The 26777-nt window shown below is 37.7% G+C and overlaps 1 protein-coding gene across 1 annotated transcript in view; it reads left to right on the top strand.

Moving 5' to 3' along the window:
- Positions 1–26777, top strand: part of ZNF461 (zinc finger protein 461) — a 36477-nt gene that overhangs the window by 2770 nt on the left and 6930 nt on the right. Inside the window, exons 3-4 of the mRNA XM_025854479.2 lie at positions 11064–11190; positions 12027–12122. Coding sequence (XP_025710264.1) covers positions 11064–11190; positions 12027–12122 — 223 coding nt within the window. The remainder of the gene's footprint in view (positions 1–11063; positions 11191–12026; positions 12123–26777) is intronic.

Below are 26777 nucleotides of genomic sequence, written 5' to 3'. Positions count from 1 at the left end.
TCAGACCTCTGCCAGGAGAAGGAGAGAACAGAAATAGTATTCTTTTGAAAAGGGAAATACTGATGTTTCTCTTGTCAGAACTTTGGTTTGATGAGGTGATTTAACAAATATTACTTCTAGGTAACTACGAATAAATCAGTGGGGGAAAAAATCCGACACATACAAATCATCCCTTGTGGAACTTAACTTGTAGTGAGAGAGACAAAAAATACATTTATATAATACCAGACTTAAGATTTAAGACCCACGGATATATATATAAACAAATTAACAAAAACAATTACAAGGTAAAACTAAGAGCAAAAAATAAATATATGTCCTACCAATAAATATATATGAGTTTTAAGTCAGAAAAAGGCTTTTAGATTGAGTCTCAAAGAAAAACTCAACTCTCTGTACTTACGAGACTCTGAGACACTTAAGTGACTTAGAAAGTTTAATGAAAGGATGGATAAATTATAACAAACAAATGGAAACTAAAAACAGACAGAAATTCAGGACACTATATATGGCAAAGAAGGACGCTATGTAATTCTAAGGTATACATTTCAAAATGAAGATAACATAGTTATAAATGCACATGTATCAAATACCACATTTCTGTGTGCAGATAGGAAGGCAGATAGAAGAAGAAGAAAGTAGTAGAGGACACTAATTAATCCTTTCAGTCAAAGTCAGGCCAAGTGGACAAATTTAGTAAGGATGAAACACTCTATCAAATCCACCTAATTGATATATATTCAGTTCTGTATCCTAGTAATAATAATTATACATTCTTTTCAAGTGTTCATAGATCAATCAGGAAAAATAACATATTAGGCTACAATAAAGCCCAAGTAAGTAGAAATGATAAACCATATCCTTTGAACACAATGAAATACAGCAAGGATTTAATAACAAAATCAGAAAAATAAAGTTACTCTTACCAACAATTTGTAAAATCTGTCTCAATAACTCCTGGATCAAAGAAGAAATATAATCTAAAAGTAAAGAATTTCTGGCACTCTGTGATAGCACTATATTTTGGAACCCATGGGATTTTGTTAAAGTAGGACTCTAAGGGCAAAGTTACAGTTTTAATGCTTCTAACAAAAATAATGAAAATACATAAGTTGAAAGGAAGTAGAAGGAAATATGGAAGGAATTTATAAAGATAAAAATTGTATGTGTTAGAAAACAGGAAAAACTTATCATTAATAAGATAAGACAGATCTCAAATTAGAAAAGAGAAAGTGCAATATAAAAATTTAAAAAGGGGAAAATCCACAGAAACATAATGCAGAGTACTAACCACTATACGATCACGGCGTGCCACCTGCCAGGCGACGAAAATCCACAGAAACAAAGGAATCAAAAGAATCTTAAAAAATACTTTATTGGATTATTTGCAAATACATTTTATTTATCCACATATATACCATTTTTAATTGCTCTTCCTTCTTGAGATCTGAATTTCTGTTTGGCATGATTTCTTTTGAGCTTGAAGAACTTCCTTCAGCATTTCCCATGGTTTGTCTCTTTTGATGATAAATACTCTCAGCTTTCTTAATATAAAAATGTCTTTATTTCACCTTAATTTATAAAATAAATCAGGAAATACATCCTTTTCTATTTTCTGGAAGAATTTATTGAATTGTAGTATTTCTTCCTTAATTGTCTGATAGAATTCAACAACATAGGGATCTGTGGTAAGCACAATAATGACCTCCAGATATGTCTGTCTACTTGCTTATCCTGGAACCTGTGAATATGGTACCTTATGTGGCAAAAGGGAATTTGCAGATGTTATTAAATTAACGATTTAGAGATAGGGAGGTTATTTTTGATTATCTCAAGAATCAGGATCAGAGGGAGATGTGAGAATGTAATGTGTATACTCCTGTTAGAGAACTGCAATGTTACTGGCTTTGAGGATGGAGGAAGGGGGCCCTGACCCATGTAAGTGGCCTCTAGAAGCTAGTCAAGGCAAGGAAATAGACTCTTTCCTAAAGCCACCAGAAAGGTACAGAGCCCTGCTGACACCTGGATTTAGTCTAGTGCAACCCTTGTTGGACTTCTAACATACAGAACTGTAAGATAATAAATTTGTTGTTTTAAGCTACTATATTTCTTACAGCAGCAATAGATAGTGAATACACCATCTGAATTTGGAGTTTTTTTCACGGGGAGACTTTAATTTCTTTAATTAATATAGGGCTTGGGGGGCTTTTTTTTTCTTTCTTTCTTTTTTTTTAAGATTTTATTTAGTCGAGAGAGGGAGAGAGTGTGAGCACAAGCGGGGGGAGGGGCAGAGGGAGAAGCAGACTCCCTGCTGAGCAGGGAGCCTGATGCGGGGCTTGATCCCAGGACCCTGGGACCATGACCTGGGCCAGACAAAAGCAGATGCTTAACCTACTGAGCCACTCAGGCATCCTGGGTTTTATTTCTTCTTGAATCAGATTAGTAATTTGTGTCTTTCAAGAAACTCATTTATTTCCATTTAGATGTTAAATTTATTAGCATAAAGTTGTTTATAATATTCCCTTATTAACCTTTTTTTTAAACAGAATGTTTTATTGACTTTCAGTCCCTTATTAACCTTTTAATGCCTGTCAGATCTATAGTAATGCCCCCCCTTAATTCCTGATGTTAATAATTTGTCTTTTTTTCTTGATCAGTATACTAGCAATTTATCAGTTTTATTGATCTTTTCAAAGACTAGCTTTTAGTTTTACTGATTTTTCTCTCCAGTTTGCCCTTGCTTTGATTGCTACTTTGATTACTGATTTTATTCTTTCCTTTTTTCTGCGTAATTTTCTCTTACTTTTGAGTTCAAAATTCCCTTTTTTCTTTTACCCATGGGCTACTTAGAAGAGTGTTCGTTAACTTACAAATTTTGGGGGACTTTTTCAGATCTTTCTGAGAATTCATTTTTAATTTATTTAATTCATAACTTAATTCTGTTGTGGTCAGAGAACATACTCTGTAACATCAGTCCTTTTAAATTTATTGGGACTTGTTCTGTGGCCCAAAATGTGGACTATTTTGGTTAATTCTCAATGTGCATTTGAAAAAAAAAAAAAAGCATTGTTATACTATTGTTGGATAGAGTGTTTATTCCCTAGGTCAAGTGTTTTGTGAAAGTACTCAACTCTTCTCTATCTTTTCTGATTTTTTTTGTCACTCGGTCTATCAGTTAACTGAAAGAGGACTTTTTTTTTTTTAAGATTTTATTTATTTATTTGAGAGAGAGAGAGAATGAGAGATAGGAAGCACGAGAGGGAAGAGGGTCAGAGGGAGAAGCAGACTCCCTGCTGAGCAGGGAGCCCGATGTGGGACTCGATCCCGGGACTCCAGGATCATGACCTGAGCTGAAGGGAGTCGCTTAACCAACTGAGCCACCCAGGTGCCCTGAAACAGGACTTTTGAAACCTACAAATACAGCTGTTGATTTGTCTGTTACAGTTCTGTCAGTTTTGCTTTATGTTCTGAAATTCTGTTAGTAGGTGCATGCATATTTAGGATTACTATGTCCTTTTTTTTTAAGTTTATTTATTTATTTTTAAGTGATCTCTACACCCAGTGTGGGGGTTGAACTCACAACCCTGAGATCAAGAGTTGCATGCTCTTCTGACTGAGCCAGCCAGGTGGCCCAAGATTCCTATATCCTCTTGATGAATTGACACCTTTATTATGAAATGTTCCTTTGGTAATATTCTTTTTCCTGCATTCTATTTATTAATATAACTGCTTCAGCTTTCTTTTATTGTCATTTCATGGCATGTCTTTCTCTAGCCTTTTATTTTAACTTAAGTGTATCTCATATAACAGCATATAGTTTGGTCTTAACTTTTTTATCCAGTCTGATAATCACCGCCTTTGAGTATCTAGACCAGAGGCTAGCAACCTGTGGTATGCTGGCCAAATCCAGCCCACAGCCTCAAGCTAAGAATGATTTTGCGTTTCTGAAGGGTTATAAATAAAGAAGAATATTTGATAGGGACCATATGTGACTCATAGAGCCTAAAGTATTTACTATCTGAACCTTTTCAGAAAAAGTTTGCTGACTTCTCCATGGACTGTTTAAAGTGAATGTAATTATTAGGTTTTAATCTATTATCTTGTCATCTAGTCTTCCTTTTTTCCCTGATTTTCCTGCCTTCTCTTGGACAAGTTTTATATTTGCTTAGTATTCCATGTATCTTCACTACTTTTTAGAATTCCATTTATCTCCATTATAGGATTATTAGCTATACTATATTTTTACTGTTTTATTGTTTTAGGGGTTGTTCTAAGGTTTCCAGTGTGCTTTTAAAAAGAGCTTATTACAGTCTTATAGTAATTATACAACTTAACAAATAATGCAAAAATCTTACAGCTAGATACCTACATTTCCCCTTTGTATCTTTTTTTTTCTATTGTTCTCATCTATTTTATTTCTAAATGCATTAAAACCACAAAGCTTTCTCTTCTTTAGATGGTCAATTACATTTTAAAGTAATTATGAAATGAAAATGGTATCTTTTCTATTTACCCCCAAATTTATTATTTATAGTACTCTTCATTCCTCTATGGATAGAAGTTTTTACCTAGTATCATTTTTTTGTCCCCCTGAAGAACTTGCTTTAACATTTTTTGTAGCACAGGTCTTTTGGTGAAGAATCCTCTCAGGTTTTGTTTCTCTCGAAAAACAATCCAAATAAAACCAAACCCACCAAAGCTTTATTTCCCTATCATTCTGAAAGATTTCAGCTGGATATAGAATTATAGGTTGACAACTTTCTTTCAGCATTTTAAAGATACTGTTTTGTCATCTTGCCTCCATTGTTATTAATGGGAATTAATCTTTGATTCCTATTATTGTTCCCCTGTGCATAACGTGTCTTTTGTAGGAAAAGGAGTCTGGTTGCTTTTAAGATTTTTTTTCCTTATCCTTGGTGTTCAGTAGGTTGATTATAGGTATAGTATTCTTTGTTTGTTTTTTAAGTTTTATTTATTTAAGTAATCTCTATACCTAATGTGGGGCTTGAACTCACAACTCTGAGATCAAGAGTCCCACATTTTCCCAACTGAGCCAGCCAGGCGCCCCTAGCATTCTTTGTTTCATGTTACTTGGGATTCATTGAGCTTCTTGAATCTATGGGTTGCTTTTTTAAAAATGAAATTTGGAAAATATTTTGCCCATTGGGTCTAAGGATTTTTTTTGCCTTGTTTTTCTCTTTTGAATCTCCAGTTACATGTATGTTGGACTGCTGGTGTCTCATAGATCATTATGGCTCTTTTTTTTTCCCCTAGTCTTTTTTCAGTCTGGATCCTCAGTGGGTGATTCCTACTGAACTGTCCTGAAGTTTACTGATCTTTTCTTCTATTGTGTTTAATCTGCGGCAGATTCTTCCAGTGAATTATTTATTTCTTGATTTTAGGATTTGCCTCAGGTTTTCAAATCTTTGCTAATCTGAACATCTGAATTATTTATTGGTGTTTCTATTAAGTGATTTTTCTCTTGAGTATGGGTCATATTTTCTTCTTTTTTTTTGCATTTCTAGTAATCTTCTACTAGTAATCATTTCCAATAATTTTTTATTGTATACTCAATATTGTATATTATATATTGTTGACTCTGACTCTGGATCTTGTTAATCCCCTCTTAGAAGAAGTTAGCTCTACCAGATAATTCATATAATTATACATAATATAAAGCATGGTACTTAAAACATCATGGTACTGGTGTATAAATAGATCAAGGGAACAGAATAGAAAAAATTAGAAATATACCTGCATATGGTAATTGAATAACAGTAAAAGTGATATCTCAAAACAGCAAGCTAAAGATAGACTTTTTTACTGAGATATAATTGGCATGTAACATTGTGTTAGTTTTGGGTGCACAACATTGGGTGGTTTGGTGTATGTATATGTTATAAAATGATCACCACAGTAAATCTAGTTAATATCCATTAGCACACATAGTTACATGTTTTTTTCTTGTGATGAAAACTTTTCAGATCTAGTCTTTTAGCAACTTTCAAATATACAATATTTTTTTAAAGATTTTATTTATTTATTTGAGAGAGCGAGAATGAGAGAGAGAGAGAGAGAGCACATGAAAGGGGGGAGGGTCAGAGGGAGAAGCAGACTCCCTGCTGAGCAGCAGGGAGCCCGATGCGGGACTCGATCCTGGGACTCCAGGATCATGACCTGAGCCGAAGGCAGTCGCTTAACCAACTGAGCCACCCAGGCGCCCTCAAATATACAATATTAATAGCTATAGTCACCATGCTGTTCATGATATCTTCAGAGCTTATTAATTTTATAATTGGAAGTTTATAACTTTTGACCAGCTTCATCCATTTCACGCCCCCATCTCTGACAACCACCAGTCTGTTCTCTGCATCTATGAGTTTGATTTTTGTTTTCTGTTTTTAGATTTCACATATAACTGGCATTTGTTTTTCTCTGTCTGACTTATTTCACCTATTATAGTGCCATCAGGGACCATCCAAGTTGTTGGAAACGGTAGGATTTCCTTTTTTTTTTTTTTAAGATTTTATTTTTATTTATTAGAGAGCACAAGCAAGGGGCGGGGCAGAGGGAGAGGGAGAAGCAGACTCCCTGCTGAGTGGAGGGCTTAATCCCAGGATCCTGAGATCATGACCTGAGCTGAAGTCAGGTGCTTAACTAACTGAGCCACCCAAGTGTCTCCCCCCCTTTTTTTTAAAGTAGATTCTACGCCAAGTGTGGAGCCCAACACCGGGCTTGAACTTAGGACCCTGAGATCAAGACCTGAGCTGGGATCAAGAGTCGGACACTTAACCGACTGAGCCACCCAGGTGCCCCTCCTTTTTTTTTAATGGCTGAATAATATTCTTGTGTATGTGTGTGTGTATATCACATTTTCTGTATCTATTCATCCATTGGAGGACACTGGGATTTTTTCCTACATGTTGCCCATTATAAATGATGCTGCAGTGAACATGGAGGTCCCAATAGCTTTCCAAGTAGATATTTTCATTTCTTTTGGGTAAATACCCAGAAATGGAATTCCTGGATCATATGATAGTTCTATTTTTAATTTTTTTGAGGAATCTTCATATTGGTTTCTGTAGTAGGTTCACCCATTAACATTTCTCACCAATAGTACACAAGGGTTCCCCTTTCTCCACATCCTTGCCAACACTTGCTATGTCTTGTGTTTCTGATAATAGCCATTCTGAGTGTGAGGCAATGTCTCATTAGGGTTTTGATTTGCATTTCCCTGATGATCAGTGATTTTGAACATGTTTTCATGTACCTGTTGGCCATTTTTATGTCTTTTTTGGAGAAATGTCTACTCAGATCCTCTGCCCATTTTTAATTCAGATTATTTGGGGTTTTCTGCTATTGAGTTTTATGAGTTCTTTATGTTTTGATTATTAAACCCTTATCAGATACATGATTTACAAAAATTTTCTCCATGTAGGTTGCCTTTTCATTTTGTTGATGATTTCCTTTGCTGTGCAGAAGATTTTTAGTTTGATGTAGTCCCATTTATTTTTGCTGTTATTGCCTTTGCTGTTTTGGTATCAAATCCAAAAAGTCATTGCCAAGTACCTTTACCACCTATGATTTCCTCTAGAAGTTTTATACTTTCAGGTTTTATATTCAAGTCTTAAATCCATTTTGAGTTGATTTTTATGTATGGTGTAAGATAGCGATACAGTCTAATTCTTTTTCATGTGGCTGTCCACTGTTCCCAACCTCATTTATTGAAGAGACTGTCCTTTCCCCATTGTATATTCTTGGCTCCTTTGTCATAAATTAATTGACCGTATATGTGTGGGTTTCCTGTTCTGTTTCACTGATCTATCTGTCTGTTTTTATGCCAGTACCATACTGTTTTGATTACTATAGCTTTGTAATGTGGTTTGAAATGAGGACATGTGATGTCTCCAGCTTTGTTCCTTTTTCTCAAGATTGCTTTGGTATTTGAGGTCTTTGATGGTTTCATAGAAATTTTAGGATTATTTGTTGTATTTCTGTGAAAAATTCCATTGGGAGTCGAAGGATTACATTGAATCTGTAGATTGCTTTGAGTAGTATGGGCATTTTACCAATGTTAATTATTCCATTCCTTAAGCATGGGATATCTTTTCATTTACTTCTGTCTTTCTTTCATCAGCATCTTACAGTTTTCAGTATACAATTCTTTTACCTTCTTGGTTAAAGATAGTCTAGGTAGCCATTTTGGAAAATAAAGCCCAATCTGTATTTCATCTACCATATAGGATAAACTCCAATTAAATTGAATGATTTAATTTTTAAAAATGCAATCATAATATTACTAGACTAAAACATGAGACTATTCCTTCATAACTTTGATGTTCGGAAGGACTTTCTAACTAGGATTCAGAATTTTAGGAACTAAAAGAGAAAGTATTAACAAATTTGATTACATAAAAATAAAAAACTTCTGCATGGCAAGAAACACTGGTAAGAAAAGTCAGAAGAGAAATTACAAAATGGGGAAAGTATTTACAATTCATATATAGGCACTGAACTTATCATCTAATTTGTAAAGACTAAGAAATTTGAAAAAGAGACCAATGGCCCAGTAGGAAAAGAGTCAGAGGACATGAACAGAAATTTCACAGAAAAAGAAACATAAAAGACCCCCAAAAAGAAAAATACTCAACTCATAATTCAAGAAATACTATTTAAAATTCTATTGACATATAATTTCTTTATCATATTAAATTGATAAAAACAAAATGTTTTGACAAAATACTTTGCTGCCTTGGCTGTGAGGAAATGGGTACTCTCATATATTGCTGGTGTCTGACAGAATGGTCCAGCTGCTGTAGTGGGAAACTTGACAGCATCTACCAGAATTACAAGTGCATTTTCCCTTTGACCAAGCAATCTGATTTCTGAGACTCTCTGGTACAGATACACCTGTATGTATACAAAATGACATATTTACAGGAATATTAATTGCACTATTGTTTGTTAGAGCAGAAGATTGGAAACAACCAAGTGTCCATCTAGAGATGTTTGGTTAAATAAACTATGATAAATACAAAAAATGGAGTATATGTACCTATAGAAAAATAAGGAAACCATTAACTTTAGAATTTAAAAATCAAGTACAGAACAGTGTATATATTATAGTATGTTACCTTCTGTGTAAAAGTATAGAAAATAATATATATATATATTTGTATTTGCTTAAAAACATTGCAAAGATATCAAAGAAACTTAGGAAATTGCTCATCTGTAAGGGGTTATGAGGTGGGAGACAAAATGGAAAGGACAAGGTGGGCGTAAGACATCTGAATGTTTATTTAAGAAAGGGAAACAAAATATAAAAATAAAAACTCGTCATTAAGGTTGGTGATTTTCTCTAATCATATTCAGTTACATAGATACAGTGATAGAGTAGGAAGAGAGAGAGATTTATCTAGGATTCAGGCTTTGCTTATTAGCAAGTATGAAAAGGAAGTTCACATCAGGCTCATTATGAAGTTGGATGATTAGCTGAATATAGACTTTCAGTTGGGTGAAAAGGGGAGAAGAGAAGGGGCGCCTGGGTGGCTCAGTCGTTGAGCGTCTGCCTTTGGCGCAGGTCATGATCCCAGCGTCCTGGGATCAAGCCCCACATCGGGCTCCCTGCTCCGCAGGAAGCCTGCCTCTCCCTCTCCCTCTCCCTCTCCCCCTGCTTGTGTTCCCTCTCTCACTGTTTCTCTCTCTCTCAAATAAATAAATAAAATCTTTTAAAAAAGGGGGGGGGGAGAAGAGGTATGAGTGTGGTGAGTGACAATGTAAAGGTGTCCAGAGAGAAAGACAGTTGATATTTTGGAGACGATGAAGTTACTATTAATGATGATGTCTGGGATAGTGCTACAAAGAGTGAACTAGAGTGGAAGACAAGCTCATTGGAGAGGAGGTGAGGGAATTGGGAAGCCAGGATGATAGATGGAATACTTAGATAGATATTTGAAATCACTGAGAATTAAGATAGGAGTAGTATTGGAGATGGTGGCACTGAGCCAGGAGCGAAAATTCCTGAGGGGGCAAAATCTGCATGTTAGCACATCACTGCAATAGGTAGAAATAATGCATGTATAGTTTGATGAAATGATGACATTAGATTTTAGAGAAGGAGGGACAGTTGCTGGCACCGGCAATGAGGAGAAGAGAGGACAGAGTGAGACTGAGGACAGAGTAAGACTGTAGGAGAAAAACCAGCCACCCAGTTGAGATGTCCTCATAGGAAATGGTGTTGTCAGGGGAAAATGGTTAATTGAATCACACATGGGAAATCTTTGAACTTTTCCACAATTTTGACTTTTCCAAATAGACATTATGGGAATTGGTGTAGGGTGTTCTCACTGGGTGGAGAGACATTTTTATAATCCAGCTTCAGAAGTCACATAGTCACTTCTGCTATACTTTATAAGTTGAGTAAGTCACAGCTGTTTTCCCAGGATCAGGTTCAAGGGCAGAGGACACAGACCTTATACCAATGGTCATGGCGTGGTCATGGTCAATGGCATGTCAAGGTTACACTGAAGAAGAGCGTATGGGATGGGAGTTGTTTTATCTATCCTTGGAAAATACAATCTGCACTGGATATTTACTAAAGAATTTGCATGAAAAGTAAAAATGGTTATGACATAATGGTCATAATGATGAAGAAAAATCTTCAAGTCCTTTTTCTCAAGTTGGAGGTTTTCATAAGACATTCTGGAAAGATTAAAAAAATTCCAACTATTTAACTTAGTTGGAAACCTCTACTTATTTTTTTTAAATTTCTAGATGACTGATTTTCCATCCTATGCAAGAGGATGTGTCTGCAAAAATTGAATTTTTGAGAACATGGAAGCACTCTGCTTCATTTCCATTAAATTTCTTTTTGACCCATGTCACAAGCTTCCACCTTTGCCTATATACTCACTCACACTATATGTGTGTGTGTGTGTGTGTGTGTGTGTGTGTGTGTGTGTATTACTGTCTCTTTCCTGCATGCTTTCGTTTAGCATCTCTTCTTCCTTTTGAAAAATATTTCTTATAATTTCAAAAAATAGTACTGTTATTTGTCATTTTAGGGGATGGTGATGTTCAAAGATGTGGCTATAGATGTCTCTCAGGAGGAATGGGAATGCCTGAACCCTACACAGAGGAATTTGTACAAAGATGTGATGTTGGAGAACTATAGCAACTTGGTTTCACTGGGTAAAGTTATCTGCCTCTTATAATTTAGAATCTATTTCTTGGAATTTCTCCTTTCTTTACCGTGAATTTTAGGGCTACCTTTCAAATAACTAGATGAATTTTTTCTTTGCATAAAAATGTGCACGCTTAGATGGGGGTGCATCTTCATTTTCCCCATCCTTAACCCTTCCTCTGGTCCTTATAATCAATGTTCTTCCTTGGTGATTAAAGAACAGAATTGGAATTCTGTGCCATTAAAGCTTATGCTTAATTATTTAATTATTTAATGTTAATAAATTAATTGTTAGTTAATGGTCAAAGAAACCACTTCATCTTTTGTTTCATTTGCACTGTGCTAAACCTGCAGGTGCACTAGAGTAGGTTAAAACTAAACACATGGGGCCTGGGTGTGAAGCTCTTTAGCTTTCCCAATTAATGTAGTGATGGACTGGATCAAGAAATATCACTTACTATTTAGTGCTCAAATGAACACTATTCCATTTCCTACAACAAATGTGCTCTCTCTTAAACAATTTGCATTTGGGAGTTACATTCTAAGAACTTTTTATTTAACATTGAAAAATATCTGAAATAAGCATACTCAAGAAGCTGTTTTTTCCACATAGCGAAGTAGAGATAGAAAGCTTATCTAATTTAAATAGCATTTTATCACCTATTTATTTGTTTTTTTATCTTGAGTTTACCTGAATATTAGTGTTTAATTTATTCTTTTTTTCAACTGCAGACTTTATCAAATACGATTTTGTGCTATAGTTTATTTTTTTTGATCAATTCTAAACCATAGTATTTGGGTACTTTGATTTCCACTTCATCTCCATTTCTTTTCTTATAACCAGGACTTTCTATATCTAAGCCGGCTGTGATCTCTTCATTAGAGCAAGGGAAGGAGCCCTGGATGGTTGTGAGGGAAGTGACAGGAGGACGGTGCCCAGGTGAGTGAGCAATGATCAGGAGGCAGGAAGCTATTTCAAGGAGTAGGCCCACTGGTCAGAATGTTGGGCTAGTAAGGTTATTTTAGACAAATTAGGGAAAACCTGATTTCAAAACTAATTATAACACTGTGTAGTCAGACTGTGGTACTGGCATAAAGATGGACATATAGATCAGTGGAATAGAATAGGGGCGCCTGAGTGACTTAGTAGCCTAAGTGTCTGACTCTTGATTTCAGCTCAGGTCATGATCTCAGGGTTGTGAGATCGAGCCCCACATTGGGCTCTGTGCTCAGCATGGCATCTGCTTGAGATTCTCTCTCTCTCCCCCTTCCCCTACTTGCACGCACTGTCTCTCTAAATAAATAAATAAAATCTTTAAAAAATAGAATAGAATAAAAAGGCTGGAAATAAACCCTCACATATATGACCAAATGATTTTAGATAAAGGTGCCAAGACCATTCAATGGGGGAAAGGACTATCTTTAACGAATGGTGTAGGGAAAACTGGATATCCGTATGCAAAAGAATAAAGTTGGATCCTTACCTTATGCCATATACAAAAATTAACTCAAAATGGATCAAAGAACTAAATCTAAGACCCCAAACTAGAAGAAAACATAGGGAAAAAGTTTCATGACATTGGGTTTGGCAGTGTTTTCTGGGATATGACACCAAGCAAGGTACGGGTAAACAAAGCAAAAATAGACAAATGGGAGTACACCAAACTTAAAAATGTCTATTCATCAAAAGACACAGTCAACAGTATTTATTAATTTTTTTAAAAATTCCTTCGAGTTGCTTTATGAGGTAATAGGAATACCTTTTTTTAAATGTTACAGTAGTGGATCAAGAACATATGTTCTAATGGTATAGTAGGAAAAAATAAGGTTGATTAGAAATTGGGAAAGTTAAAGAAAACTACATTGAGGAAGTAGAGATAGCAGAGGGTTGGGCGCCTAGGTGGCTCAGTCAGTTACATCTCTGCCTTTGGCACAGGTCATGATCCGAGGGTCCTGGGATCGAGTCCCTCATTGGGCTCCCTGCTCAGCGGGGAGTCTCCTTCTCCCTCTCCCTTTGCCCCTCACTTGTGCTCTCTCTCTCTGAAATAAAAAAATACTATAAAAAAAAAAGAGAGAGATAGTAGAGGGTTGACTGGGAAGGAAGGAGGTCATCTAGGAAAGTATAGGGTTCTGGAGGCCAAGAGCAGGGCCATATTACAGATGAGTGGTCTTTGATGATATCTGTGAATCAGTATTAGTGCTGCAGAACTGTGAGAGAGTATATTTCTGTTGTTTTAAGCCACGTAGTTTGTGGTTCTTTGTTATATCAGTCCTAAGAAACTAATATGGAAGGAATCATGGAAAAATGATATATACTCTAAGTGTTTTGTTTTCATTTAAAGATGCCATTCTTCTATCAGTTTTTTTTTTTTTAAAGATTTTATTTATTTATTTGAGAGAAAGAATGAGAGAGAGAGAGAGCACATGAGAGGGGAGAGGGTCAGAGGGAGAAGCAGACTCCCTGCCGAGCAGGGAGCCCGACGCGGGACTCGATCCCGGGACTCCAGGATCATGACCCGAGCCGAAGGCAGTGGCTTAACCAACTGAGCCACCCAGGCGCCCGTTCTTCTATCAGTTTTTGATGCCTGACCACGCCTTTCTTTTCACATAGGTGTAGTGGTTTCTTTTTTAAAACTTTTAATTTTAAGAGGTACCTGGGTGGCTCAGTCAGTTAAGCGTCTGTCTTCAGCTCAGGTCATGATCCCAGGGTCCTGAGATCGAGCCCTGCATTGAGCTCTCTGCTCAGCAGGGAGTCTCCTTCTCCCTCTCACTCTCCCTCTGTGCTCTCTCTCTTTCTCTCAAATAAGTAAAATCTTCAAAAAAAAAAAAAACTTTGAATTTTGAAATAATTATAGATTCACAGGAGGTTACAAAGAAATGTACAAGGAAGTCCCATGTACCCTTCCTCCAGCCTCCCCAGATGTTAACATCTGGCACAACAGTACAATATCATACTGAAAAATTGACATTGGTACAATCCATAGAACTTTTTCAGACTTCTGTGTGTATAGTTCTATGCAGGTTTATCACATAGTCTTGTATCATACCACAGTAGTCAAAATAGTAGTACTGTCACCATAAGGCTCCCTCCTGTTATTGCTATACCCATCCCATTCTCCCTTGTTCCTAACCTTGGCAACCACTAATCTCTTCTATATAATTATGTTATTTCTTGAATGTTATATAAATGGAATCCTACAGTATGTCCTTTTGAAGTTGGCTCTTCTATCTCATGTATATAGTACCTGAATGTAAGAATATATATATTATATGAATATATAATTCATATAATTATGAGTTATATGTGTATATATACACACATATACATGTCCCTTATATTCATGTAAAAGTGTGTACATGAAAATAAATCTGGTGGGTGCCTGGGCGGCTCAGTCGGTTAAGCATCTGCCTTCGGCTCAGGTCATGATCCCGGGCTCCTAGGTTCGAGCCCTGCGTCAGGCTCCCTGCTGTGCAGGGAGCCTGCTTCTCCCTCTCCCTCTGCCTGCCACTCTGCCTGCTTGTGCTCTCTCTTTCTGTCAAATAAATAAATAATAATAATAAAAAAGAAAAGAAGTCTGGGATAAAGCTCAAACATGTAATGAAAGGAACTGCCAAACTATTTTTCACAATGGTTTTACCATTTTATGTTCCTACCAGCAATATGGGAGTGATCCAGTTTCACTGAATCCTAGCCAGCATTTGGTGTTATATCTGTTTTTCAGGTTAGCCATTTTGATATGTGGGTAGTGATATCTCAATGTAGGTTTTTTTTTTTTTAAGATTATTTATTTATTGAGAGAGAGAGAGAATGGTAGAGAGAGAGCATGAGAGGGAAGGAGGTCAGAGGGAGAGGCAGACTCCCCGCTGAGCAGGGAGCCCGATGTGGGACTCGATCCCGGGACTCCAGGATCATGACCCGAGCTGAAGGCAGTCGCTTAACCAACTGAGCCACCCAGGCGCCCCTCAATGTAGTTTTAATTCGAATTTCCTTAATAGAAAATTTTGTTGAATATCTTCTCATGTGTTTATTTGCTATCTGTGTATCCTCTTCAGTGACATGTGTGTTCATGTTTTTGCCCATTTTCTAATTTGATTATTTGGTGTTTTAATGTTGAATTTTCAAAGTTCTTTATGTATTCTAGATAGGCCTTTGTGGATTTGTGAGTTAAACAAATATTTTCTTGAAGTCTGTAGTTTTTCTTTTCAACCTTTTACCAAGGTCTTTTGCAGAGCAAAAGTTTCTAATTTATGTAGCATCTAATTTGTCCTTTTTTTTAAGATTTTATTTATTTATTTGACAGAGAGAGACACAGCGAGAGAGGGAATACAAGCAGGGGGAGTGGGAGAGGGAGAGCAGGCCTCCTGTGGAGCAGGGAGCCCAATGTGGGGCTCGATCCCAGGACCCTGGGAACATGACCTGAGCTGAAGGCAGACACTTAACAACTAGCTACCCAGGTGCCCCTAATTTGTCCATTTTTAATCTTATGAATTGTGAGGGTTTTTTTTTTTAATTTGATGTCAAGCCTAAACACTTCACTTAGTCGTACATCTTAAAGATTTTCTCCTGTGTTTTTCTATAAGTTTTATAGTTTTGCATTTTTCATTTAAGTGTATGGACCATCTTGAGTTCATTTTTACAGATGTGGGACTTTAGGTCAAGGTTAATTTTTTTCCCCCCATGGATGTCCAGTTGCTCCATCACCATTTATTTAAAAAGTTATCCATTGAATTGCATTTTCATCCTTGTCAGAAATCAGTTGGACACATTTGTGTGGCTCCATTTTTGATTTCTCTGTTTTGTACTATTGATCTTTGTGACCCTCTGCCGGTACCATACTTTAGTTACTGTAAGCCTTAATACTGGAAAGAGTGATTCTTCCTACTTTGTTATTTTTCAAAATTCTTTTGACTATCCTTAGTGCTCTTTTCTATGCATATAAATTTATTTTTATTTTTTAAAGATTTTATTTATCTGAGAGAGAGAGAGAGTGAGCATGAGTGGGGGGAGGGGCAGAAGGAGGGGGAGAAGCAGACTCCCTGCTGAGCAGGGAGCCTGAAGAGGGGGCTCGATCCCAGGACCCTGAGATCATGACCTGAGCCGAAGGCAGATGCTTAACCAACTGAGCCACCCGGGCACCCCTATGCATGTAAATTTTAAAATAAGGTTGTCTGTGTCTACAGAAAAAACTTGCTGATATTTTCATAGGAATTATGTTAAACCTGTAGATGAAGTTAGAGATTTAACATCTTTACTCTGTTGAGTCTTCCAATCCATGAACACAGTATGTTTCTTCAAGTATTTTTTTTCTGATTTCTTTTATTAGCATTTTACAATTTTTATCATATAGATCCTGTACATGTTTTGTTAATTTTTTACCTAAGTATTTTATTTTTGGGGAGCATTTATAAATGATATTGCCTTTTTATTTTGGTTGTTGCTTATTGTCAATGTATAGAAATTAAACTGATTTTGTATGTTGATCTTGTATTCTGTGACCTTATTCAACTCAATTATTTCCTTGTAGATTCATTATTGTAGACAGTCATATCATTTGCAAATAGTTTTATTTCCTTCTTTTTCCAAACTGTGCCCTTTATTTTCTTGCCTTATTGGAATAGCTAGAACTTACAGGGCTGTATTAAATAAGGGTGGTAATGGGGTTCCTGGGTGGCTCAGTCGTTAAGCATCTGCCTTTGGCTCAGGTCATGATCCCAGGGTCATGCGATCAAGCCCTGCATCAGGCTTCCAGGAAGCCTGCTTCTCCCTCTCCCACTTCCCCTGTTTGTATTCCCTCTCTCGCTGTCTCTCTCTCTCTCTCTGGCAAATAAATAAATAAAATCTAAAAAATAAAATAAAATAAATAAGGGTGGTAAGAGTGGACATCCTTTTTACCAATTTTAGAGGGAAAACATTCAGGATTTGGTCTTTTACCATAAAGTATATTAGCTCTAGGTTTGTTTTTTTTTTAAGATTTTATTTATTTATTTGACAGAAAGAGACACAGCGAGAGAGGGAACACAAGCAGGGGGAGTGAGAGAGGGAGAAGCAGGCTTCCCGTGGAGGAGGGAGCCCGATGCGGGGCTTGAACCCAGGACCCTGGGATCATGACCTGAGCCAAAGGCAGACGCTTAACGACTGAGCCACCCAGGCGCCCCTAGCTCTAGGTTTTTAGTAGATGCTCTTTATGTTCTTTATGAGTTTGAAGAAGTTCCCTTCTCTTCCTGATGCCCTGAGAGCTTCTTTGGTTTAATTCAGTTAACTAACATAGAATGTATTATTTGTTCCAGGGTTACAGGTCTGTGATTCATTAGTCTTATAAAATACCCAGTGCTCATTAAAACACATACCATCCCCAATGTCCATCACTCAGTTACCCCATCGCTCCACCCCCCTCCCCTCCAGCAACCCTCAGTTTGTTTTCTATGATTAAGCGTCTCTTATGGTTTGTCTCCCTCACCCTAAGAGTTTTTTTAAATCATAAATGATTATTAATATGATCATGGGATTTTTTTCTTCCTTAGTTGTTGATATGATGGATTACATTGATTGATTTTTAAATATTGAATCAGCCTTTCAAACCTGGAATAAATCCCACTTAGTCATTGTGTATCATTCTTTTTATTCATTAATGAGTTTGGTAAAATTCAATTGAGGATTTTTTTCATCTGAGTTCATGGGGGATGTTGGTTTGCAGTTATTTTGTATGTGCTGCCTTTGTCTGGTTTTGGTATCAGAGTAATAATGGCCTCATAAAGTACTTGGGAAGTGTTCTCTTCTGTTTTCTGGAAGGAACTGTGTGCAAGATTCTGGGAATGTTTGGTAAAATTCTTTTTTTTTTTAAAGATTTTATTTATTTATTTGAGAGAGAGAGAGAGAGCACATGAGAGGGGGGAGGGTCAGAGGGAGAAGCAGACTCCCTGCCGAGCAGGGAGCCTGATGCGGGACTCGATCCAGGGACTCCAGGATCATGACCTGAGCCGAAGGCAGTCGCTTAACCAACTGAGCCACCCAGGCACCCCTATTTGGTAAAATTCTTCAGTGAAACCATGTGGACTTGGAGATTTTTGGGATCTACTAAATTATAAATTTGATTTCTTTTTTTTTTTTAAAGATTTTATTTATTTGAGAGAAGAGACAGAACACAAGCAGGGGGAGGGGCAGAGGGAGAGGGACAGGGAGACTCCCCACAGAGTGTGGAGTCAGATGCAGGGCTCAATCCCAGGACCCTAAGATCATGACCTGCCGAGTCAGATGCTTAACCGACTGAGCCACCCAGGCACCCCAAATTTGATTTCTGTAATAGTTACCAGACTACTCAGATGACTTATTTCATATTGGCTGAGTTTTGGTAGTTTCAGATTTTCAAGGAATTGGGTCCATTTCTTGTAAGTTTTCAAGGTTATGAATATAAGGTTATATGTTTCTTATTAACCTTGTAATTCATTGTGTGTGTGTATATATATATACATGTATATATATACATATTTATATATATATAAAATCATGTATACATGTCCTCATAATCCTTACAAATTTTTTGTTGTTGTTGAGACTTTCTCTTTCACCCATGAATTATTTAGAAGTGTGCTATTTGGAGGTGTCTGGAGATTTTCCTATTGCCTTTCTTTTATTTATTTAGAGTTTGATTCCATTATGGTCTCATGTGAAAGAGGGAACAGTCCACAGTCTTCCCTTATTTTTTACCCCAGTAGCAATTTCAGGGGTTCCCAAGACAACCCTTAGATAATTCACTAAAGAACTCATAGAACTCACTGAAAGCTGTCATCCTCACAGTTACAGGTTTTTACAGCAAAGGGATACAAATTAAAATTAGCCAAGGGAAGAAACACATGGGCAGAACCCAGGAGGTTTCCAGACATGGAGCTTCGGTTGCAGTCACCGGTGGATTCATGGACAGTGCTAACTATTCCCATCAACTGTGTGTAACTATATGCATGTAGTATTGCCAAATAGGGAAACTAACCTGAATCCTGGTGTCCAGACTTTTATTGGGCTCTGGGTTGGCTGCCCGTTCCTTTCATTTTCCAGCCTCTCAGGAGGTAGAGCTGATACCTTTAGATTCCTGTTTCTCTTGAGGAGAATTGGTACCACATGGCTCAAAGCCTACATCATAAATCCCACTGTTAGACTGTCTGGTAGCTGTGGTCCTAAACAAAGACATTGTTTGTAGAGATTTTCTCCCTGGAGATGAAGACAAAAGCCAGATCTCTCTTTGGGCAAGTTTAAATTCTTTACTATACATCATAGAATATACTTTGGGTGATTTTGACTTTTAAACTTAAGATTTGCCTCATGACTTAGAATAAGGTCTGTCTTGGGGAATGTTCACTGTGTGCTTGAAAACATTGTGTATTCTGCTGTTGTTGGGTGGCATGTTCCATAAGTGTTGATTATATCCTATTATTGATAGTCTTATTCAGTTCTTCTATATCCTTGCTGATTTTCTGTCTGGTAGTTCTGTCAGTTGCTGACAGTAGGGTATTTGAATCCCCAGGTGTAATAGTGCTTTGTCTCTTTCTCCTTTCAGCTCTATCAGTTTTTGCTTCATGTATTTTGAAGCTCTGTCAGTGGTACTTACTAGATTTCTTTATTCTGAAGTTGTATCTTTAAATATTTTTATCTGATATTAATATAGCTATTTCTACTTTCTTTCTTTTTTTTTTTTAAATTTATTGATTTGTCTCAGAAAGAGAGAGAGAGAGCACAAGTAGGGGGAGCGGCAGGCAGAGGGAGCGGGAGAAGCAGGCTCCCCACGGAGCCGGGAGCCCAATGCGGGACTCGATCCCAGGACTCTGGGATCATGACCTGAGCTGAAGGCAGCTGCTTAACCAACTGAGCCACCCAGGAGTCCCTAATTTCTGCTTTCTTTTGATTAATGTGTACATGGTCTATATTTTTCCACTCCTGTTTTCAACCTACCTATGTCATGTTTGAAATGAGTTTCTTATAGTCACCATGTTGGGTCATATATTTGTCCATTGTGCCAGTGTCTGTCTTTTAATTGTGATTTAGTATTTTAAAGTTATTTTAAAGTATTTTAAAGGTATTTATCTTTAAAATAATTATTGAAAAAAATTATTGATAAGTTAAGGCTTATATCTACCATTTTTTTCTTTGTTTTTTTTTTCTTTTAAAGATTTTATTTGAGAGAGAGAGAGAGAGAGACAGGGAGAGAGAGCACAGCGAGCAGTGGGGGGAGGAACAAAGGGAGAAGCAGACTCCCTGCTGAACAGGGAGCCTGATGCGAGACTTGATCCCGGAACCCCAAGATCGTGACCTGAGCTGAAGGCAGATGCTTAACCAACTAGGCCACCCAGGCACCCCAGCCATTTTGTTGTTTTCTTCTGTTTCTTGTTCTTCTGCTTCTTTTTTCTTGCCTACCTGTGAGTTACTCAAACATTTCTAGAGTACCATTTTGATTTATGCTTTTTAATATGTTGCTTTATTTTTATTTTATTGTTTTCTCTAAGTATTAGCATATATGTACATACCTATCACAGCCTGCTGGTTTTGATGTTTTACTGCTTCAAGTGAAGCGTAGAAACCTTACATCCATTTAGGTCCCTTTATCCTCCCCACTTTTTTGGTATAATTGTTTTAAGTATTTCTTCTACAACATTGATCACCACAAGAGATAGTGTTAAAATTTTTGCTTTACCATCAAATAGGACTAAAGGAACTCATGGGGTAAAGGATAGCCTGGTATAGTTTTTTCTATTTTGCTCATTCTGTTATTCTTTTCTTTCTGAAGGTCTAAGCCTTCTTCTGTTATCATTTTCTTTGTTTTGGGAGAGCTTCCTTTAGCCACTCTTTAAGGGCATGTCTGCAAAAACAAATTTTCATAGTTTTCCTTTGTCTGAGAATGCCTATATTTCTTCTTTGTTCCTTAAGAATAGTTTCATTGGGGGCGCCTGGGTGGCTCAGTTGGTTAAGCGACTGCCTTTGGCTCAGGTCATGATCCTGGAGTCCCAGGATCGAGTCCCGCATTGGACTCCCTGCTCAGCAGGGAGTCTGCTTCTCCCTCTGACCCTCCCCCCTCTCATGTGCTCTCTCTCTTTCTCATTCTCGCTCTCTCAAATGAATAAATAAATAAAATCTTTAAAAAAAAAAGAATAGTTTCATTGGAGGGGCAGCTGGGTGGAACAGTCGGTTGAGTGTCTGACTCTTGGTTTCAGTTCAGGTTGTGATTTTAGGATTGTGAGATTGAGCCCACACTAGGCTCTCCGCTTAGCTTGGAGTCTGCTTGAGTGTCTCTCTCTCCCTCTGCCTCTCCCCCTCATGTACTCTCTCTTTCTCTAAAATAATCTTTTTTAAAAAAAAAGTATAGTTTCAATGGGTATAGAATTTGAGGTTCACCGTTCTTTTCTTTTAGTACTTGAAAATTATTGTGCTGTTTCTTTTTGGTCTCCATGGTTTCAAATGAGAAATCTAGTTTTTTGAATTGGTATTTCTTTATCATCAATATATAATATGCATTTCTATTTTAAAGACTTTTTTCTTTGTCTAGTTTTTAGAAATGGATGTCTTGGTTTTCAGTTCTTTGGATTTTTCTTAATAGGTATTTGCTGAGTTTCTTGAATCTATGAATTTGTGTTGTATGAAATTTGGGAAGTTCAACTGTTATATCCTTTAATACTTTTTCAGTCCCACAGTCTTTTTCCTGTCCTCTGGGACTTGGATGATATGGATGTTGGATCTTTTGTTATTGTCCCACAGGGAATGAGGCTGTATTTTTTTCTTTAAGTCTGTTTATCTTTGTTTTTCAGATGAAGTAAATTCTGTCTTTAAGTTCACTGATTTCTAGCTTCTGTTATGTCTACTCTAGAGACCAGTAGTGTGTCTTTTATAACAGCTATTATATTTTTCATTGCATTTACTTCTTTTTTGTAAGTACTTTTTTTTCCAGAAATATGCTGTTTTTTCATTTATTTAAAGAGAGTTTGTAATTGATTGTCAGTGCGTTTTTATGAAGACCACTTTAAAATCCTTGTCAGGGGGCGCCTGAGTGGCTCAGTCAGTTAAGCATCTTCCTTCGGCTCAGGTCATGATCTTAGGGTCCTGGGATCAACCCTACGTTACTGGGCTCCCTGCCCAGCGGGGAGTCTGCCTCTCCTCCCTCTGCTTCTCCTCCCACTGGTGCTGTCTCTCTCGTGCTCACTCTCCCTCTTGCTCTCAAATAAATAAATAAAATCTAAAATAATAATAATAAATAAAATAAAATAAAATAAAATCCTTGTCAGGTAGTTCCAGCATCTAATTAATCTTGGTATTGGTCTCAGTTGATTGTCTTTTCTCCTTCAGAGTTTGGTTTCCCTGGCTTTTGGTATGACAAGTGATTTGTATCATGGACATTTTTGTTTTTATGTTAAGAGAGTCTTGATTCTATTTAAGTCTATTTAAATCTATTTTAGCAGGGAGTCATGCTATTAGGTTTAGTGTATAGATCTGTCCTACTTTTGTAAGCTTTAGTTCTAACGGCAGCTTAGTTTTCAGAGCCCTTTCAATGCTATTCTGATATGCTCTATATCTTTGGTACTGCTGAGAATCCTGTTCAGTGCCTGCTGGTCTTGTCTGCAAGGACAGAAACTTCTGTGAATCCCTAGTGTAGCTAGGCCACCTTCTGTGGGTTGGGGGAGGCAGAAGCCATTGAGATACACTTAGCTTCAGTGAGATACAGAAGGCACTGGGCATGGATTTCCTTATGCCAGTGGGCAGAGGACAGGGAGGTGCAAGACTCTGCTAATGGTACCTTTCTGGGTGAATTGATCTGTTGGCTTGTACATCAAGAGACTTCCTCTTGCTGTGGCTACTGATATATCAATCACAGAGTTCTTGCTGCTACTGTAGCTGGCTGATGAAACTGTTGCTAGGGTCTAGGTTGTGGAGCAGGTGCTAGGGATCCCACTAAATCTTTTGGGCTTCCCTGCTCCTAGTCTTTTGGCTGGAGAGAGTGGATTTTTCTTGGTGTGTGTGTGTGCATCTGCTAATGGTTCCAGGTTGCAGGCCTGCTGACCAGTGACCATTTTGGGGATATATAAGAAAGAAAAAGAAAACCCAGGGACAAACTTCCTGGGAAGATGGTGGAGTAAGAGGATCCTGAGCTTATCTCATCCCATAGCTACACCTCGATAACACCCACATCAGTTTGAATAACCCAGAAAATGACCCAATGACTGCCAGAACAGACTGTCCACAGCTAAGTATATAGGAACCACCACATTGAAAAGGGTAGGAAGGGCAGAGATGTGGGCAGGAACCAAACTGACCTGCAATAATGTCAGTGGGAGGGAAGGACACCACAGGCACTGACAAGGAAGAGGAGCAGAACCCATGCCAGGCATGGGGGACCCACACTGGGAAGATGAATCCCCATAACATTTGGCTGTGAAATCCAGAGGTGTCTAACTTCACCAGTTTTTTAAATTAGTTGGGCTTAACACCTGGAACTTTAAAAATCAGCAGGCTCAGCTCTGAGAGAGCCAGGAGGGTGATAGAAAACTGAGTCCTTGCCCTTAAAGAGACAGCATAATAAACAGCCCTGCTGATCTATGGCATAGAAACAGCAATTTGACAAACCCCTGGGGTACATAGGAAGATTTATTTGCTAATCTCAGAATATGTGCTGATGGGTCAGGGATCTATGGGAGACTTCTCTGAGAATGAAAGAGCTGGCAGGCACCATTTCCTTCCCCTGCCCCCCAGCATAGATACATGGATACCTGTGGGAACCAGCACAGCATGCACACTCTCCACCTAGCTTGCTAACAGCATGCCCTGCTCCCATGCTCTCCTGTGGACCCTCCCTTAGCAGTTCTCCAGAGTGACTACATGTCCTCTCCCACTGCAAACCAGTACAAACCTTACTAACACCACATACCTTCCCCCTTGTTCTCCTTTGGATCATGCCCCTCCAACCTGGCCTGATAGGGGTTCTCCAAAGTGGTGTCACAAGTGTGACAGTGTGCAAGCACCTCCAACAGAGGGCAGCACCACTCCAAAGTGACTCCTGCCCTGGGGACAGGGGAAGATAACCACATCAGTTCGACTGTGGCTTCAGCAGTGGACTTGGAGCAGACATCTAATCTGACCATAGGCCCTGCTCACCAATGACAGCTTCTCAGGAAACAACACGAGGAGAGCACCCTGAAGTTAGGTGCTACTGCATCTCTGGCAGACACCTACTCTGACCCAACTCAAGCCCAAAGTAGCCCTAGACTAGCCCACTAACAACACAGGGACTAAACTCAGCTCACAACAGGCAAAGAGAACCTTTGCAGATGACTGGACTGAAGGCAAATGCAGCTCAGCCACAACAGTAGGGCACATGCAACACACATAGGAGACACCCCTGAAGTTCCAGGTTCTGGTGAATGGAGGACACTGCACTGCGGGCACTACAGGACCTCTTCTTCATAAGGCCACCACTTTCATGAGCAGGAGACATAGCTAACTTTCCTAACACATAGAAACAGACAGAGTTAGACAAAATGAAGAGACAGAGGAATATGTCCCAGATGAAAAAACAGGGCAGAATCACAATGATAGACCTAAGTGAAACAGAGATATGTAATATGACTGATAGAGAATTTAAAGTAATGGTCATAAAGATACTAACTGGAATTGTGAAAAGAGTGGAGGACCTTGGTGAAACCCTCAACAAAGAGATAGAAAACAAAAATAAACCAATCCAAGATGAAGAACTCAACTGAAATTAAAAATAAGTAGTAGACTAGAGGAAGCAGAAGAATGGATCAGCAACATGGAGGAGAGAATAATGGAAAGCAGTTAAGCCAAACAGGAGAAAGAAAAAAGAATAATAAAAAACGAAAATAAACTAAGGGAACTCAGCAACACCATCAAGCATAATAATATTCATGTTATAGGGATCCCAGAAAAGAGAGAAAAAATGGCAGAAAATTTATCTGAAGAAACAATAGCTGATTTCAAAATATACTACAAAGCTGTAGTAACCAAAACAGTATAAAATTAGACACATAGTTCAATGGAAGTGAATAGAAAACCCAGAAATAAGCCCAAAATTATATGGTCAATTAATCTATGACAAAGGAGGCAAGAATGTCCAATGGGTGAAAGTCTCTTCAACAAATGGTGTTGGGGAAACTGCACAGCTACATGCAGAAGAATGAAACTAGACCACTTTCTTACACCACACACAAAAATAAACTCAAAATTAATTAAAGACCTACAAGTGAGACCTGAAACCATGAAAATGCTAGAAGAGAGCACACATAGTAATTTCTCTCACGTTGGCCATACCAACATTTTTCTTGATATGTCTCCTGAGAAAAGGGAAACAAAAGCAAAAATAAACTATTGGAACTACATCAAAGTAAAAAGCTTCTACACAGCAAAGGAAACAATCAACAAAACTAAAAGTCTACCAAATGGGGAAGACATTTGCAAATGACATTCCTGATAAAGGGCTAGTATCAAAATATGTAAAGGACTGATACAACTCAACACCCAAAATACAAATAATCCAACTAAAAATTGGGCAGAAGACATTAGCAGACATTTCTCCAAAGAAGACATACAGATGCTAATAGACACATGAAAAAATGTTCTACATCACAGGTCATCAGGGAAATGCAAATTGAAACCATAATGAGATATCACAGGTATCACCTCACACCTATCAGAATGGCTAAATCAGAAACACAATAAACAAGTGTTAGTGAGGATGCAGAGACAAAGGCACCCTCATGCATGGTTGGAATGCACACTGGTGCAGCCACTGTGGAGAACAGTATGAAGTTTCCTCAGAAAACTAGAAATAGAATTTCCATATGATCTAGTAATTCCACAGAGTATTTACAGAAAGAATATGAAATTACTAATTTGAAAAGATATATGCAGCATTTTTATTGCAGCATTATTTACAATAGCATGGATATGGAAGCAACCCAAGTGTCCATCAATAGATGAATGGTTGAAGATGTGCTGTGTATATATACAATGGGATATTATTCAGCAATAAAAAGGAATGAAATCTTGCCATTTGCAACAACATGGATGGATCTAAAGGGTATAATGCTAGGTGAAGTAGTCAAAGAAAAACAAATATATGATTTCACTCGTGTGGAATTTAAGAAATGAAACAAAGAAAAAAGAGACAAGAAAACATTCTTTTTTTTTTTTTAAAGGTTTTATGCAACTAATTTTTTTTTTAAAGATTTTATTTATTTATTCATGAGAGACACAGAGAGAGAGAGAGCGAGAGAGAGGCAGAGGGAGAAGCAGGCTCCCAAGGAGCAGGGAGCCCGATGCGGGACTCGATCCCAGGACTCTGGGATCATGACCTGAGCCGAAGGCAGACGCTTAACCATCTGAGCCACCCAGGCGCCCACAAGAAAACATTCTTAAATATAGAGAACAAACTGATGGTTACCAGAGGTGGGTGGGGAGATGGGTGAAATAGGTGAAGGGGATTAAGACTACACTTAATTGTGATGAGCATGGAGTAATGTATAGAATTGTTGAATCACTATATTGTATACCTAAAACTAACATTCTATGTTAATTATAGTGGAATTGAAAAAAAAAAAAAAAAAA

This window comes from Callorhinus ursinus, unplaced genomic scaffold (assembly GCF_003265705.2).
Source record: "Callorhinus ursinus isolate GAN/ISIS: 27379988/994484 unplaced genomic scaffold, GSC_fseal_2.0 scaffold61, whole genome shotgun sequence".
Taxonomy (NCBI): domain Eukaryota; kingdom Metazoa; phylum Chordata; class Mammalia; order Carnivora; family Otariidae; genus Callorhinus; species Callorhinus ursinus.
The sequence above is the reverse complement of the archived record's forward strand: the minus strand, read 5'-3'. Positions and strand labels throughout refer to the sequence as shown.